Genomic DNA, 14,976 nt, shown 5'->3' with positions numbered 1-14,976 from the left:
AGAGCAATCTTCTGAGTAAACACCTCATCACATCCGCTGCCCTGCTCAAGGACCCTCAATGGCCCAAGGGAGAAAGACGAAAGTCGGAATTCCACTCCATTTTCTTGGCACTCATAACTGACCCACCAACAAGCATCCTGTCCTAGAATCCAAAGAGGATTTATGAAGCACCTGCTACGTACAACACCCTTCTCGGGGGAGCAGGGCTCCATCTGGATGGCTCTGGAAGAGAGGGAGCCTCATGGCTTTGGGGGGACTCGGCTTCCCTGAAATCCAATTTGCAAACAAGTCATCACCCTAGCCTAGTGCAAATAGCAAAAACATGGAAATAGGTCTTGATCAATGACACACTTTTGTAAAACCCTTCATCTTATTTGATCCTCACAACAACCTATAGGAGGTAAATGCTATGAATATTCCCATTTTACAGTTAAGGAAACTAAGGTTGAGAGAGGTTGGTGATTTGCCAAGAAAACAAATGTCGGCTCCCTGTAGGCGCTCCCCTGCCCCATTCCCATTTCTAAGATGGTGCTCCAGAGGATGAGCACCCCAGGGAGAGTGGCCTTCGTGAGCTGGCTACAGGAGGGGGGTGGGAGGAGGGGAGGGAAGGAATGTGAATCATGTAACCATGGAAAAAATGCTCTAAATTAATTCATTATAATAGACATAATTAAATATATATAATCATAAAAATGAGCTTTCTAAAGTAAGAGATCAATCTGCGACATCCCTGATGCTCTTCCAAAAAGAAGGAACCACAAAAAAAAGGGGAAGGACAATCCCCAGAAGGGAGCGTAGAACCTGTTAGGCTGGTCCCGGCAGAGCTTCCAGAAGTCTATTCTCCTCTTAGGGAGATGGTGAGGTTTTTATCAGCAGGATATTTTGGATTCCTCAGTGTTTCTTAAATTCCCATAACTAATCTGCGACGAATTTGCCTTTCTCGTTGACCCCTTACCTTCCTTCTTGTAATCGATGCTGTGTATTGGTTCCAAGGCAGAAGAGAGGTAAGGGCTAGGCAATGGGGGTGAAATGATTTGCCCAGGGTCGCCCAGCTACATTTGAACCCAGGACCTCTCATCTCTAGGTCTGGCTCTCCATCCAATGAGTCACCTACCTACTCTCTTGCCATTTCCTTCTGCAGAATATCTGTTCTAGGGGGCAGCTGGGAGGCTCAGTGGATGGAGAAACAGGCCTAGAGACTGGAGGTCCTAGGTTCAAATCTGGCCTCAGACACTTCCCAGCTGGGTGACCTTGGGCAAGTCACTTGACCCCCATTGCCCACCCTTACCACTCTTCTGCCTTTAAAAAAGAAAAAAGAATATCTGTTCTATCTTTTTGCTTTCAGCACTGAGGCTCACCTCCTGTCTCCCCTGGACTGTTGCAATAGCCCCCTTCATCATTTTCTCTGCCTTAAGGCTCATCCCTCTCCAAACCATCTTCCTAGAGGTTAGACCATGACACGTTCCTGGCTCAATAAACTCCAGGGGCTCCCTGTTAGCTCCAGCATCAATGAGAAACTCCTCTATTTTGCACTCAGAGGCCAGTCCCCCACCTCCCTCCACACACTGTTGTTCAGTTATTCAGCAGCCTGAAGGCCACTCTCCCTGGGGTGCTCATCCTCTGGAGCACCATCTTAGAAATGGGAATGGGGCAGGGGAGCGCCTATAGAGAGCCGACATTTGTTTTCTTGGCAAATCACCAACCTCTCTCAACCTTAGTTTCCTTAACTGTAAAATGGGAATATTCATAGCATTTACCTCCTATAGGTTGTTGTGAGGATCAAATAAGATGAAGTTTTTTTGTAAACATTAAAACTCTGCATAAACTCTATAAGTTGTCTTGTTTTTTTAATAAACCCTCACTTTCCATCTTAGAATCAAGTATTAATTAAGTGTTCATTTATTAAGTAATAATTAAATATTGGTTCTGAGGCAGAAGAGTGATTTGGGCAAGGAAATGGGGTCAAGTGACTTGCCCAGGGTCACACAGCTAGGAAGTATCTGAGGCCACATTTGAATCCAGGACTTCCCCATCTCTAGGGCTGGCTTCAATCCACTGACCACCTGTAGCTGCCCCCTGTTCATATTATTAGATTTGATGCCGACTCTCCTAGCCAGATTGCGAGCTTTTTAAAGGCGGGGATTATTTTGCTTCTGTCTTTGTTTCCCCATCACCCAGAATATATAATAAGCACTTTATAAATGCTTGATTAAGCTTAAAAGGGACATCAGAGATCAACTACTCAAAAACGAAACCTCGATTGGAGAAGCCGTGCAGACTAGTGGATAGGTAGCAGATGGTAAGCCCAGCCTCTTCCACGTACTGTATGACCTTGAGCAAGTCTTTTCAGCTCTTAATGCTCTGCTAAAACTCTCTCTGATTAAGGATGTAGAGAAAATGCTGACCTCCTGGACGGGAGTGTAGCAGGAGCTTGGCTGGACTGGCTGGCTCTCACCCTGGGCAAATGCAATGGCTATGGCCAGTCACTGCCTATGCCGGCAGCCGGCTCATCTCCAACTTGATTTCTTTATTGATTGTTTTGATTTTCTTGATTTACTGGTCTAGAGAATGTAGGATGGGCAGAAATGTTTTTCAGGAACTTCGACTACCAGAAGGCGGCTTTCTTCGTTTCCTGATTTTAAAAAAAGCGCTATTAATGTTTTCTACCTTTTTTATTCTGATTATAGTTTTTAAATTAAGTTTATTGAGAACTTTAGCTTTTAAGTTTCCCCCTTTATCCTTTCCCTTACCATCACTAAGAGAGGCATCCCATAGAACAAGGAAATTTGTTTTTAAAGAAAAACAACCAACATATTGGAAAATTTTCTACCTAGATGCATTGGGGGGCAAACAAAGTGGCTAAAGGGATAGAGCCAGACTCAGAGATGGGAGGTTCAGATGTGGCCTCAGATACTTCCTAGCTGTGTGGCCCTGGGCAAGTCATTTCACCCTCTTCTACCTCAGAACCAGTACTTAGTACTGATTCTAAAACAGAAGGGAAGGTTTTTTTAAAATACTTGCTATGCAACCATGGAAAATTTTTCTTAATCAATAAAATAGATTTTAAAAAAATACATGATATATCCCATTCCCGTGGACCTCCCATTTGTGCAAGGAGCCAAGATTGCCTTTTCTCCAGGTTTCCTCTTGTTCCTCATAATTCACACATTGTAACTGAATCTAGACAAGGACTCTCCTTGCTAATATGGGAATCATCCCCATCAACCACTCCGTCCCACCCACATCAGATGTTTTTGAATGGGATTTTCCTCCCTATTATTAGATGTTGGATTTTGTTACTATGCAGAAATGCTCTTGGTTTTTACAAGTTTCATTTCTCACTTGCTACTCTGTGAAACTATTGTCTCAATTAGCATATTTGCTGATTCTCTAGAATTTTCTCAGTAAGCCAGCTAGGTCATCAGGAAGTAGGGACAGTTGCGGGCAGCTGGTTAGCTCAGTGATCCTAGGTTCAAATCTGGCCTCAGCCACTTCCCAGCTGTGTGACCCTGGGCAAGTCACTTGACCCCCACTGCCCACCCTTCCACTCTTCCACCTAGGAGCCAATACACAGAAGTTAAGGGCTTAAACAAATAAATAAATAAAAGTAGGGGCAGTTTTATCATTTCTTACCCTTTTATTTCATAAAATTATTTTTCTTCTAATTTTCAGAATCTCATTTGGGTTTATTTGGGGTTTTTTTGCTTTAAAAAAAATGCACAGTTCAGGGGCAGCTGGGTGCATCATTTCTGTAGCAGGAAGTAAATAACAAATTTCATCATGACTCCCCCGTAGTCACAGCTGGCCATAGCTAAAAGCTTTCAAATTTATCTTGGCAATGTTCTCTCACTCAGATCACGAGTCTTCCCAGCTTTTTCTGTTAACTATTTCCTTTATTTCTTATTGCACAATACTATTTCCTCATCCATATATAAGAACTTGTTCACATTTCCCAGATGATAGCATCCCATCAATTTCCAATTCTTTTCTTTTTTGCACAAGTTGGGCCTTTTTACAAATCTGATTGGAGGAATAGACCTCATAGTAGTATCACTGAGTCAAAAAGTATGCCCAATGGACTTTGCGACATTGTTCAAAATTTCTTTCCAAAATGGCTGGGATCAGTTCAGTTGCGCCAACATTGTTTTAACATGCCTGTTTTTCCACAGCTCCTCCAGCAAATCATTACCCCCTTTTCCCCCTGTTTTTGTCAATTCAATGGGTCTGAGGTTGAACCTCAAAATTTCATTTAAACCATTTTTTCTTATGGTTATTGATGCTTTGCATCTTTTATCCTTTGACTATCAGTTAGAAAATGGCTATTATAAATTTCAATTTTATCCCCATTCACTCACTTCAATCCCAATTTTAGCTGCATTTCCACAAAAACAAATGTGATCAAAATTGTTCTTTTTGTCATAGAATCCTATCGCCTGTGATAACAAACTATTGCCCTCTGTCGACAGGATGAGTAATTTCTTCCATGATTCTCTAATTTGTTTATGCCAAAGTCAGGGACCTTTCTGGAGTTTGTCTTTTGATAGGCAAAAATGAGATGTCAGGTTTCCCCAACAGTCCTTGCTGAATAGGGAATTCCTGTGCAGTGAGTTGGGATCTGTGGGTTTTGGTTTATAATTATATAACATTATTATTGTATATAAAATATATAATTACAATAGTAATAAAAATAAATCTTTTTATTATTTTTAATAATCCAAAAACATTAAAAATAAAAAACTTCCTTCTGTATATTGCGTACCTCTCATCTATACCTCTTATTTGAAGGTGAACCTCTTATTTCAGGGCAGCTGTTTAAATTCGGCCTCAGAGACTTCCTTCCTGGGGGACCCTGGACAAGTCACTTAACCCTGTTTACCTCAAGTTCCTCATCTGTAAAATGAGTTGGAAAAGGAAATGGCCAACCACTCGAAGTCTCCTTGCCAAGAAAACCCCAAATGGGGTCACAGAGTGAATGACTAATAGAAAAGTAGTGGGAGAACTTTTATTGCTAGATGGCTTCCCTTCCCTCACCCACCCTTTTCCCCATTAACTCCCTTAATATTCTTGAGCTTTTCTTCAAGAAGAATGCACTTTTCCACCTCTAAAGTAATCCTTTGGTAATCTGATTGGTATGGAACCAAATAAACCAATTTAAGCAGGTTATCGTTCTTATCTGCTCATTCTACAGAACAGCAGTGTCCCCAAGTGTCCATGCACAGTCTAATTCTGTTCCTATCGTGCCCGTGTGTCTTGGCAAGTAGCCTGCTAAGGCTTAACTTTCTGTGGATATAAAATTTCTCTCTGCCTCCTGGATTTTGTTGGCAACACACACAAGTGAGTGCTGGTGTCTTTAAATTTAGATGGCATCACATTTGTAAGCTTAATAGAAGACTGATTTGTCCTCCAGGTTCCCTTAAAACTTTGTGAATGGTTTTGCTTTGCTTGAGAGCTTATAACTCCTTTTTTTTTTTGGGGGGGGGGGAATGGGACACCTCATCTACTCACAAAATAAATTGCATTCCAGCAGCTGTTTTTTATTAAGGTCGTCTTTGCTATTTAGGTGCATTTCCTATAAGAAACGGACTTGCTGTTTGGGGGGTTCTCCTGTGGTAACTCATTTCATTGCTTGCATTAAGCAGCTGGGAAGCTGGACCGCCTCTCCTTACTGCTCAGAAACCGGTAAGGAAGGCTCTATGTCATGCTGACCGGGTCAGAAGGAATTCTCTCCCGTCCCTACATCTCCTGCAAGCTATGTCTTACCTGAAAGCTGGCCCCATTCGGAGCACTTATTATTCCCATTTTTTCCTGACTGAAGCAACAGGACGAACCGTCCTCTCTCCCCCTCTCACCTTGGAAAGTGTCTCATCTTTCTTTCATACAACTTCAGATTACCAAGAGACAGCTAGATAGCTCCATGGATTGGGAGCCAGGCCTAGAGGCAAAAGATCCTGGGCTGAAATCTGGCCACATCCTAGCTGTGTGACCCTGGGCGAGTCACTTCATCCCCACTGCCTAGCCCTTACTGCTCTTCTGTCTACCAATACATGGTATTGATTCTAAGACGGAAGCATTAAAAAATGAGATTATCTTATGTTGAATTGTTTTCTTTTCATTAATTGGCTCACTTGATTTTTTTTAATGATTTGTTTTAAATGGACTTTCCTAAGTCTCAAAAGGTCTTTCTCTGCCACTGTAATACATTCTAAGAGCAGCCAGGCCTGGTCCCCCTGGTTGGGCAAGTGCCATGCATTGCTTAATAAACTGAAATTCAGAAGCTCAAACCTTTAGTTTCCTCCTGAGCAGCCCTTTCTCCCTCCTCACCTCCCATGTGTCATTCTTATCTCTAGGGACAAGGAGCTGCGATGATGATACCTGTGCAATGATCACAACAACTTTAGTTTACTGGAACTTTTATTGTTAATTACAGAAAGCTTTAAGGCAAAACGAGAACAAAACAAAAGTCATCAATATTTAAGTCCACGTAATATCTTGCCTCCCTGAACACCTAGAACAGAGCAGAAGGGGCTAGCACAAGAAAAGAAACTGAGGCCCGGACTTCCTTCAGTGACAAGGGAGAAACTTGCACTCATTGAGGTCAGCCACCTTTCTACTGGGAAGCAAGAAAAAAGCAAGGTAACCTGTACAAAGGGGCTCCAGCAGCATCCCCAAAGGGCACTGTGGGTGCTCCCCACTGTAGACCACGCCAGACACAGGTGATTGCCCCGGAGCAGGAGGACTGAGCAAGCCCCTCTGGGGTCATGACACAACTCAGGGCTCAGAAGAAATGCTGGAATCCCCCCACCCTCAGCCAGCTACATCCAAGTACAGCTCACTCACCCTGACACCCATCCCCAGTGACAGCCAGATCCCAAATCCACTTCAAAGCAAAGGCTGGAGAAGCGTACCCCAAAGAAAAGAGAAAACAGGAGAAAGCCAAAGCCTAAGGGCAGTTTGTTCAGAGAAACTAAATTAAAAGCTGGACTGCCTCAGTCCAGTTAGGGCAAAGATAAGCCTCGCCTCTCTCCTTCTAAGCCAAAAGCAGTTCTAGTGAGGAGACGGCGCTCCTCAATATTATCAGAAAACTGGTTGGGGAAAGCCAAGGGGGCTCTGAAGACCAGCCCTGGAGGACACACCAAGCAAGGCCTCTTCTGCCCAAGGAAGGCAGTCACGAAGGGGATGGGACTAGAGCCTCAGTCCAGGACAGTTCCAAACCTAACTCACCGGCCAGAAGCTCAAGCCCCAGAGGGGGCCACATCCCTAGTGGTTTGCTGAGTGGGGTTGGGCTTCTCCTGTCCTCCCTGTCCAACCCGGGCTCCCACTAACCTCCATCTCCACCATCCAACCCAGGCTCAAGCCCACGACGCATGCATGGCATTCATCTAGCAGAAGGGGGCGTGGCAACGACGTTGGGGGTGCCTCACAGACTCACGGCAACGACGGACAAATGGTACAAAGGGGCAATGGATGGAGGAAGAAGACACAGGCTCATTTAAAAACAAAAAAAAAAAAAAATCAGATCTGGATGTTCCCTTCCCCTAGACACACAAATAGGAAAGAATCTGCAATGTTTCCGAGAGAAGGGTCTTCTCTAGTTCCACACATGGCGCTTGCAATGCTCAACAGCCTAGGAGAGAAAAGAGAGAGAAGTGAGGCTCTCCCAAAGCTATGGCTCCAAATGACTTCCCCATCCAAAGTGAGGCCCAGACTCCATAGCAAGGCACCGGCCCAGAACAGGGGCTCCTTCATTTCTGGCTCAGATCTGTCCTTCAAACCTCTTTAGCCAAATCAAGGAATGCTTTCTATATCTCCCATCCTGGAGAATGTTCTACTTGAACTGGAGGGAGACTGTCTCATTCTATCCAGCCTAGGGCAGAGAGACTGGACAATGTCCCTCTTCACCTGATAGGACCAGACCAAAGGAGGCCGGCATGCTATTTTCAATCATCAACCGAGGAGGAACTGAGAAAATGTTGGACCACCTCCTCCTGAGCTGCTTACTAGCTGCACAAGTCTTAGTCTGGTCTAGAGGAAAAGCTCCCAAAATTGTATTATGTCTGAGCTTGTGGTAGGTCAGAGAGAAATCACTCATTTACTGGTTTTTGCTGGCCTAAAAAATAAATGGATTTTCTTACCCAGAAGCCAGTCTCAAAATGTTTAAGTCTTTACAAGCCCCTGTGGTGGCAGGTGTTCTAACTTGTGCCAGGGGGTAGGTGCTCTCAGCGCCGGCAGGGAGGTACTTACGTTGCACTGAGCTGCTGTCTCCATGCTCTTACACCAGTAGCTCGGGCCCCAGACACATTGCTCTGTTCCCAACAGAGGCCTAGAAGCAGCTTTGGGGCAAGCTCCAATTTTCTAGAGGGGAGAAAAGGGGGAGAAAAAGCAGGATCAGTGGGGCCTGCTTGCTTCTCTCCTTCTCTAGCTTCCTCCCACTTGTGAGGAATGACTGACTTGGCCCAAAGTTGCCTGGCTCCCTCCCTGAGTTTCTAAGGAAACCCTCAAGTCCAGGAGGGGGAAAGGGATGTTGGCTAGACCTCAGAGAGGTCCGGCTGGGCTGGGAAGAGGAAGGGCCCCCACAGCGCCCTCCCAGGAGGGTCTCAGAGCCCAGTGTTGGCTCCCAGGAGGTGCCCCAAGAACAGGCCCCGCTTACCAGACACAGAGAATTGGGATCCAGCTCATCATGCAAGGCCGCTATCAGGACAGGCTCGTACTCTTTCACAAACTCATCACACTGTGCAGCAGAACAAAGGGGGCACTTACTTAGGAATGCCCGAGGGGGCTGTTGCCACAGAGGGAGTCTTGTAGGGCCCCAAGAAAGCCAGGCGCTCTCACGCTCTGACCCCAGAGCAGCCCATCTTCCCAACATGCCCCCTCAGTGCCAAACGCCCTCCTGTCCTCAACCCCCTCCCAAGCCCATCGCCTCCCTCCTGGCCAGGAGCTCCCAGGAGCCCCCCTTTGGGAGGGGGTCCTGGAGAAGCCAAGCCTGTGTGTGCGAGCATGGGAGGGAGGGCATCGGCGCCGGCCCTCTGGGCATCGCTGACTCCCCGGCATTACCTCATCGCTGTATGGCTTGGGTAACATGCCGCACGCCTTCAGGAAGGCCGAGAGGATCATAGCCTGGGTGCTGTTCTTGTCCAGGTTCTTGTCCAAATAGCCGTCGATCTTTTTGCAGAGCTCGCAGAAGGCCCCACTCTTGAGCTTGGCCACGTTCACTGCAGAACAGAGGGGAGGAGGGCTGAGTGCAGATGTGGGCATGGAGGAGGCCAGAGCCAGGTCCATGGGGAGACCCTCCCATCCTTACCTGACTCTTTGTCCTTGCAAAGGCTAAGCAAGCTGCACACCAGATGAGGGCTCGTCTCATCCAGGAGCAGATCCACGATGGCCGGGCCGTAGGCTTCCACCAGGTCTCGGCACTCCTCGGCCATGGACTTGGGGATGACCGAGCACACCTTCTCTACGGCGTGAATCATGTCTTCCTATGGCAAGAGGGTTGGAGAGAAAAGTGACTCAGGTGGAACGCTGCAGGCTCGAAGGGGCTGAGGGGTGAGGTTCGGGGGTCTTGTCCTTGACTTTCCTAATCCCGCTGCTCCTCTGTAGCTGGGGCCTAGGAGAGCCGGCCCTCACGGTCCCCAGGAAGGGTCCCCAAAGATGTGCGTCACACAAGCCCAGCACAACTGTCTCCCTGTCTCACTGAAGCTCCTTGGCTAGCAGGGACAGAGAAGGGGCCAGGGCTCCAGTGAGCAGGCCTACCTTAGTCTTGTTGCCCTCCAGCAACTTGATGACCTCTTTGATGACATACTGGCACAGCTCACAAGTGGGGCCAGCCTTGGCCTGAACCACGTCCTCCTGTAAGAGATCACACGGGGCCTGGGTCAGTGGGGCGGCGGCCTCTCTCCCCAGCCAGCACCCTTCTCCCGAGCTGCCCAGAAGCTCCTCCTGGCACATGCGCTCCCCAACATCCCAGCTGGCCCTAGAGAGCTGGGCTCAGGCAGTGGAGGACTTGGGACTGGGGTCTCCTGGGGAGGCTGTGGGGTTGGGAGGGAGGGAAAACCCGATATTGGAGTCCAAAAGGCCCAGAGGCTGGAGGCAGCTCTGCCCCTTCCTAAGACCGTAGTTCAAGCCTCACGGACTTCAGCGGTCACTGCTTCTCTCCAACAGGTAACAGGAAGCCCATGACGACTGCTCAGATTTAGAGGCCACTTTTTCTTTTGGGGACAGAGGTGGGTATCAGGCTGGGGAGCCGGGAAGCCGGAAGGGAGGGTATGTTTTAGAGTTATCAACAACCTCAAAAAATTGTCTCATTTTTAAGATAGGACCAAGTTTTAAAATAATTAGAGGATAAAAGTAGATTTAATGGCCTGATCATAACTTGATAGTCCTTCCATATGAAGATGTGGAAAGGGTCCTGGCCCATAGAGTCAGATTCCAATCTGGCCTCAGATACACCTACTACTTGCGTGACCCGGGGCATGTATCCTGAAGGGTTGGACATTGAGGATCCTGAACCCTCCCTAAAGTGTAATTCATGGAATATTCATCACCTTGTTCAGCTCCATAAGGAGCTTGAGAACAAGAAGCCAGAAGCCAGAGAGGAGGCACTGAGACCACAGAACCCAAGCCTTTGGGGAAGCAAGTGCTAGCCAAGGGGGCCGGGGCCAGGCCTGTCCTAAGTGTGCAAGGTCTGTGCCTGCAGGCTCAGGAAGGTGAGCCGTCATCCTCAGGCCCTTAGCTGGCTGGGTCCAAACCATGCCTATGTCTGTGTCTGACCACCCCACACCCCTTCTGCCCCAGAAAAAGTCGAAGGGCAATGGCTAGCGTGCTTAGGGCCCAGGCGTGCTTACCTTGATGGGTTCCACCATCTCCACAGCAGGGATCACTTCAGCAGGGATCACTTCGGCAGGGATCACTTCGGCAGGGATCACTTCAGCAGGGATCACTTCAGCAGGGATCACTTCGGCAGCAGTCTTGGAAGCCGGAACCAGGGTTTCCAGAGGCCTCTGCTTCCTTTCACAGAAGCCAGCGTAACTACAGATCTCCTTGGGTCCCTTTAGAGAAGACGATGGGGCATCAGTGCCAGGGAAGGGCGGCACGCACCCCACTGCCTCCCCGGGCCCACACGCCTCCTCCCACAAACAGGGACTGACCCGACGTGGAAGCGGACAAAGGTCTGCTCTGACTACATGCAGGTCAAGACAGAGGGAAAGCTTCCTTCCCAATCTCAGGTCACTTGCTGGTATACTGAGAGAAGCCTTTAGAATGTCCCTGCTTAACTGTTAACCTGGAGTCCCGGGATGCTGGGGATAAGGGACTAGCTACTCCTCTGGGCCAGGAGCCACGGACAACAGGAGCTCTGCTTTCCAACAACTCCCAGAGCCTGGTCAAGTCTCCAGAGAGCCATGTCGCAGACTTAATGGGCCAGAGCTCAAATGGACAATCTAGTAAGAATTAAGCTAGTCTTGGGCATCAAGGTAGCTCAGTGGAGAGAGCCAGGCCTGGAGAAGGGAGATCCTGAGTTCAAATCTGACCTGACACACTTGTGAGACCCTAGGTAAGGGTCTGAGATAGACTGAGATAGAATAAAAAATAAAAAATAAAATCCAAGAATTAAGTTAGTCTTCCATCATCAGGAAATAGATTGTATAGACTCTCCACAAGTTAGATATGTGAAGGGTCTAGTTTTTCTACAAAAGAACTGGATTCATTCCAGAGTTACAAAGCTGTTTTTCAAGGTGATGCTCTTTGCCACCAAGCAAATGATGATCCATCACATTCTACAAATTAAAATCTCCATCCCCCAAATGTTGAGCCTTCCAGTTTATTCAAGAAACCTCCTAATTCAGTTCCTTTTATACCATTTAAGCAATAAACCCAGAGAAGCAGATAGAGCTAAGGTGGAACATGTTAGTTCAAACACAGAAAACCAGAGGCAGCCAATCCCCACAGAGCCAGCAATCCCCTCGGAATATTTCTCTAAGGGACAAATCCCACCACCTTGTGCTAAGAAAGCTTATGGACAGCAGCCCTGGCAGCAGGAGGCTCTGAAAGGAGATTACCCAGCAGAAAGGAAATTGAAAACAGGAAGGAGCCCTTTGGTTTGAACTAGAATTCCTAAATATTCAAAGATGGCCTTATCCCCTAGGAGTACTAAATCCTATCCTTAAATCTAGGTTCACAGACTCTCTGAAAATTATCCAAAGATTGATTGGGAGAGAGAACTGGGGGGTTGCTAGTGGGGCTCAATGTGTTGCAGGCCAAACCTAGAGAGGAGAGCTCCTAGGTTCAAATCTGGCCTCAGACACTTCCTAGTTGTGTGAACCTGGGCAAGTCACTTAATCTTCATCTACCTTGGAACAGAAGTCAGAAGGTAAGGGTTTAATTAAAAAAAAAAATCTCCACGCTTCACCTAACCACACAGAAATGTAAAGTGTAAAGGAAGAACAAATAGCTAATTACTAAAAATTTTACTGAAACTAGGAAGACTTGAGATGTGGCTCACAGCGCCAAAAGGAAGCCTAAACGCAAATGTACAAGGCCACTTACAAAGGAGTCACTAGACCTCACTTGCCTTGGGAAATCTAAATCAGAGGTTCTGAAGCTCTTCTGCATCTAGATTGGTCTGGTGACTCCCTGTAGGCTCTTTCTCAGAATTTTCCACTGTTTTAAATTCGTAATTTAAGGATATGATACATTTCAACTAAAAATCAGTGAAAATAAAGATCTAATTCTTTGGAGATTTAAGACCCTTCAGTTCCTGTCACAATTCTACTCATGCTTCCTGTGACCCTAGTCTTAGGGACATTAAGGCTAACGATCTCCCTAGTTGAGTCTCTCTAGTTGAGTGGAATTTGTTGGTGGAAGGGTCTACTCCTAAGTGTCTCCCCTGGAAAAGTGAATCACTGGCCCAGCTACAAGAACAACTAGTCATCCAGAATCAAGAGGCCCAGCCTAGGCCCTGGTCCCCCTGCAGTTCCAGTTCCCTGGATCCGAGACCTGCTTTTGTGTTTTAAATCTTTCATGCAGCAGAAGCAGTTCTAGGGTTAACAGAAGCAGGTCTAGAGGCATGCAATGTCCATTTCATGACAGACGGTCACCATCTCTATCATGGAGGAAGAAGGGAATGGCTGCTCATCCCAGGTATGTCCAGTCCCTCCAATGGAGGGCTGACCTGGCTGAGATCTCATCTCCCGAGACAGAGATCTTCCTCCCCACCACCGCAGTCAGCAGGGACCCACATTGGACCTTGCCTCTTCTCCTTCATGCTCATGCCTAGTAGCCACGTTGCCCACCACGTTTCTGACTAGAAGGGCAGCCCTGGAGTGAAAAGCTGGGAAAGGGAATTTTAAAACTAAAAGCAGCCATGAGCACTACCACTACTACTGACAAGTTTTCCATCACATACCTGATCCTGCTGTTGAGAATAAAAACAGGAGATCGGAGAGGTAAATCAGAGAAAGCAAAGGACACAAGAGGCAAGAAAAAAAAAGTTAAATAAAACAAAATCAAGCTGAGAACCACAAGTAAATAAAGCTGTCACAAGGACATCTACCAGCCATACCACCCTCTGGGGGTTTTGCCTGGCAGTCATTTGGTCAAGGGGCTCTCTGTGTACAGATGGAGACTGGGAAGACTCGGCATGCTCTGAGTTGCATCTTCCTGGCACCCCATAGAAACATGCCCAGGGGATTGAGAGCCAAGCCTGTAAACAGGAGGTCCTGGGTTCAAATGTGGGGAGATACTTCCTAGTTGTGTGACCCTAAACAAGTCACTTAACCCCCATTGCCTAGCCCTTACCACTCTTCTGCCTTGGATCCAATACTCATTATTAACTCCAAGTCAGAAGGTACCTTTTTTGTTGTTGCTTTCTTTTTTTTAACTGCATAGTGAAGAACAAAGCCCCAATTGTATAATGGATAGAAATCTTACACTTTTTTTAAAAATAAGTATATATGCCCAATTTTTAAAACAAGTATTTATTGAAATCTCTACTTTTATGGGCCAAAAAAGTTTGTAATGTATTTAATTTTCAATCTGAAGAAAAGACAAAGCTATTCAAAAAATAGATTTATTTTTTGAATAGCTTTGTCTTTTCTTCAGATTGAAAATTTTCTAAATTATAAATTATGTTACAAAGTAAGATTTCTCACCATAAACTTATTCTGCAGTGGTGAGAAAGATATTTGACAGCTTTTTATCAGTGAACCTTCTGTTAGTGAACTTTCTTTAATGTCCATATTGGGATGATTATGTTAACCTTGGCTCAGAAAGTATCTTTAGTATTCTGGACTATATTCCAATTTTCTACCCACTGAGAAGGTTAAGAATTCTGAAACACAGAATGCAAGATACAGGAATGACAAGTGAATGCCAGGTGCCTTATAAGGTCCAAGGAGAGGACGACCAAACCAAAGGAAGTTAACTGGAGTCAGGAAAGTTCATCCCTATCTGTGGGATAGGGAAACACGTTATTATCATCTGGTTCCAGTATGAGACTAAAAATGTCTCTTCAGGCTAGTCCCAGACCTGATTCTTGGAAAAGTAGGCCTCTGCTCCCAGGAAGGTAGATGGAGGCCTCAGTACAAATCCATCCTTCCTACTAGAAAAACTTATCTTATGTGAAGGGCACTCACTGTACATCTCCTCAGGGGACCACAGAGCACTCAGCACCATAAAGTCTTTGTGAGCCTTTCCCTCCCACGGCGCTGGTAGAACAGTAATGGTGGGCAGGCATGATGTCCTAGCCTTGGATATAGCACAAGCTCAGGGCAGCATGATCACGGTCAGCCCCCTCCCAACCCTCCCTCCCCAACTCAGCATGAGGCTCAAGCTCGGCAATTCAAGGATCCAGGGATTCTGAAGCAAATGGAACAGAACAACCCTAAGTAAGTGGGATCCATCTCTGAGCTAACCTAACCAGCAGAGAAAAGAAATTTGATAGTCAGGCCAAGGGGCACCCACAGATCCCAGGGGAATAAAATCAGA

The 14,976-nt window shown here is 46.5% G+C and overlaps 1 protein-coding gene across 1 annotated transcript in view; it reads right to left on the bottom strand.

The window, feature by feature from the left end:
* Positions 1 to 6,393: 6,393 nt before the first annotated feature.
* LOC123232962 (prosaposin) overlaps positions 6,394 to 14,976 on the bottom strand; it is a 34,117-nt gene continuing 25,534 nt past the window's right edge. The window contains exons 8-15 of the mRNA XM_044659095.1: positions 13,397 to 13,405; positions 10,839 to 11,042; positions 9,748 to 9,843; positions 9,299 to 9,473; positions 9,052 to 9,209; positions 8,648 to 8,728; positions 8,242 to 8,352; positions 6,394 to 7,624 (exon numbers count right to left, since the gene is read on the bottom strand). Of these exons, the coding sequence (XP_044515030.1) occupies positions 7,589 to 7,624; positions 8,242 to 8,352; positions 8,648 to 8,728; positions 9,052 to 9,209; positions 9,299 to 9,473; positions 9,748 to 9,843; positions 10,839 to 11,042; positions 13,397 to 13,405 (870 nt within the window). The 3' untranslated portion in view covers positions 6,394 to 7,588. The remainder of the gene's footprint in view (positions 7,625 to 8,241; positions 8,353 to 8,647; positions 8,729 to 9,051; positions 9,210 to 9,298; positions 9,474 to 9,747; positions 9,844 to 10,838; positions 11,043 to 13,396; positions 13,406 to 14,976) is intronic.

The sequence above is a fragment of the Gracilinanus agilis genome, chromosome 2 (assembly GCF_016433145.1).
Source record: "Gracilinanus agilis isolate LMUSP501 chromosome 2, AgileGrace, whole genome shotgun sequence".
Lineage (NCBI taxonomy): Eukaryota > Metazoa > Chordata > Mammalia > Didelphimorphia > Didelphidae > Gracilinanus > Gracilinanus agilis.
This window is presented reverse-complemented; position numbering and strand designations above follow the sequence as displayed.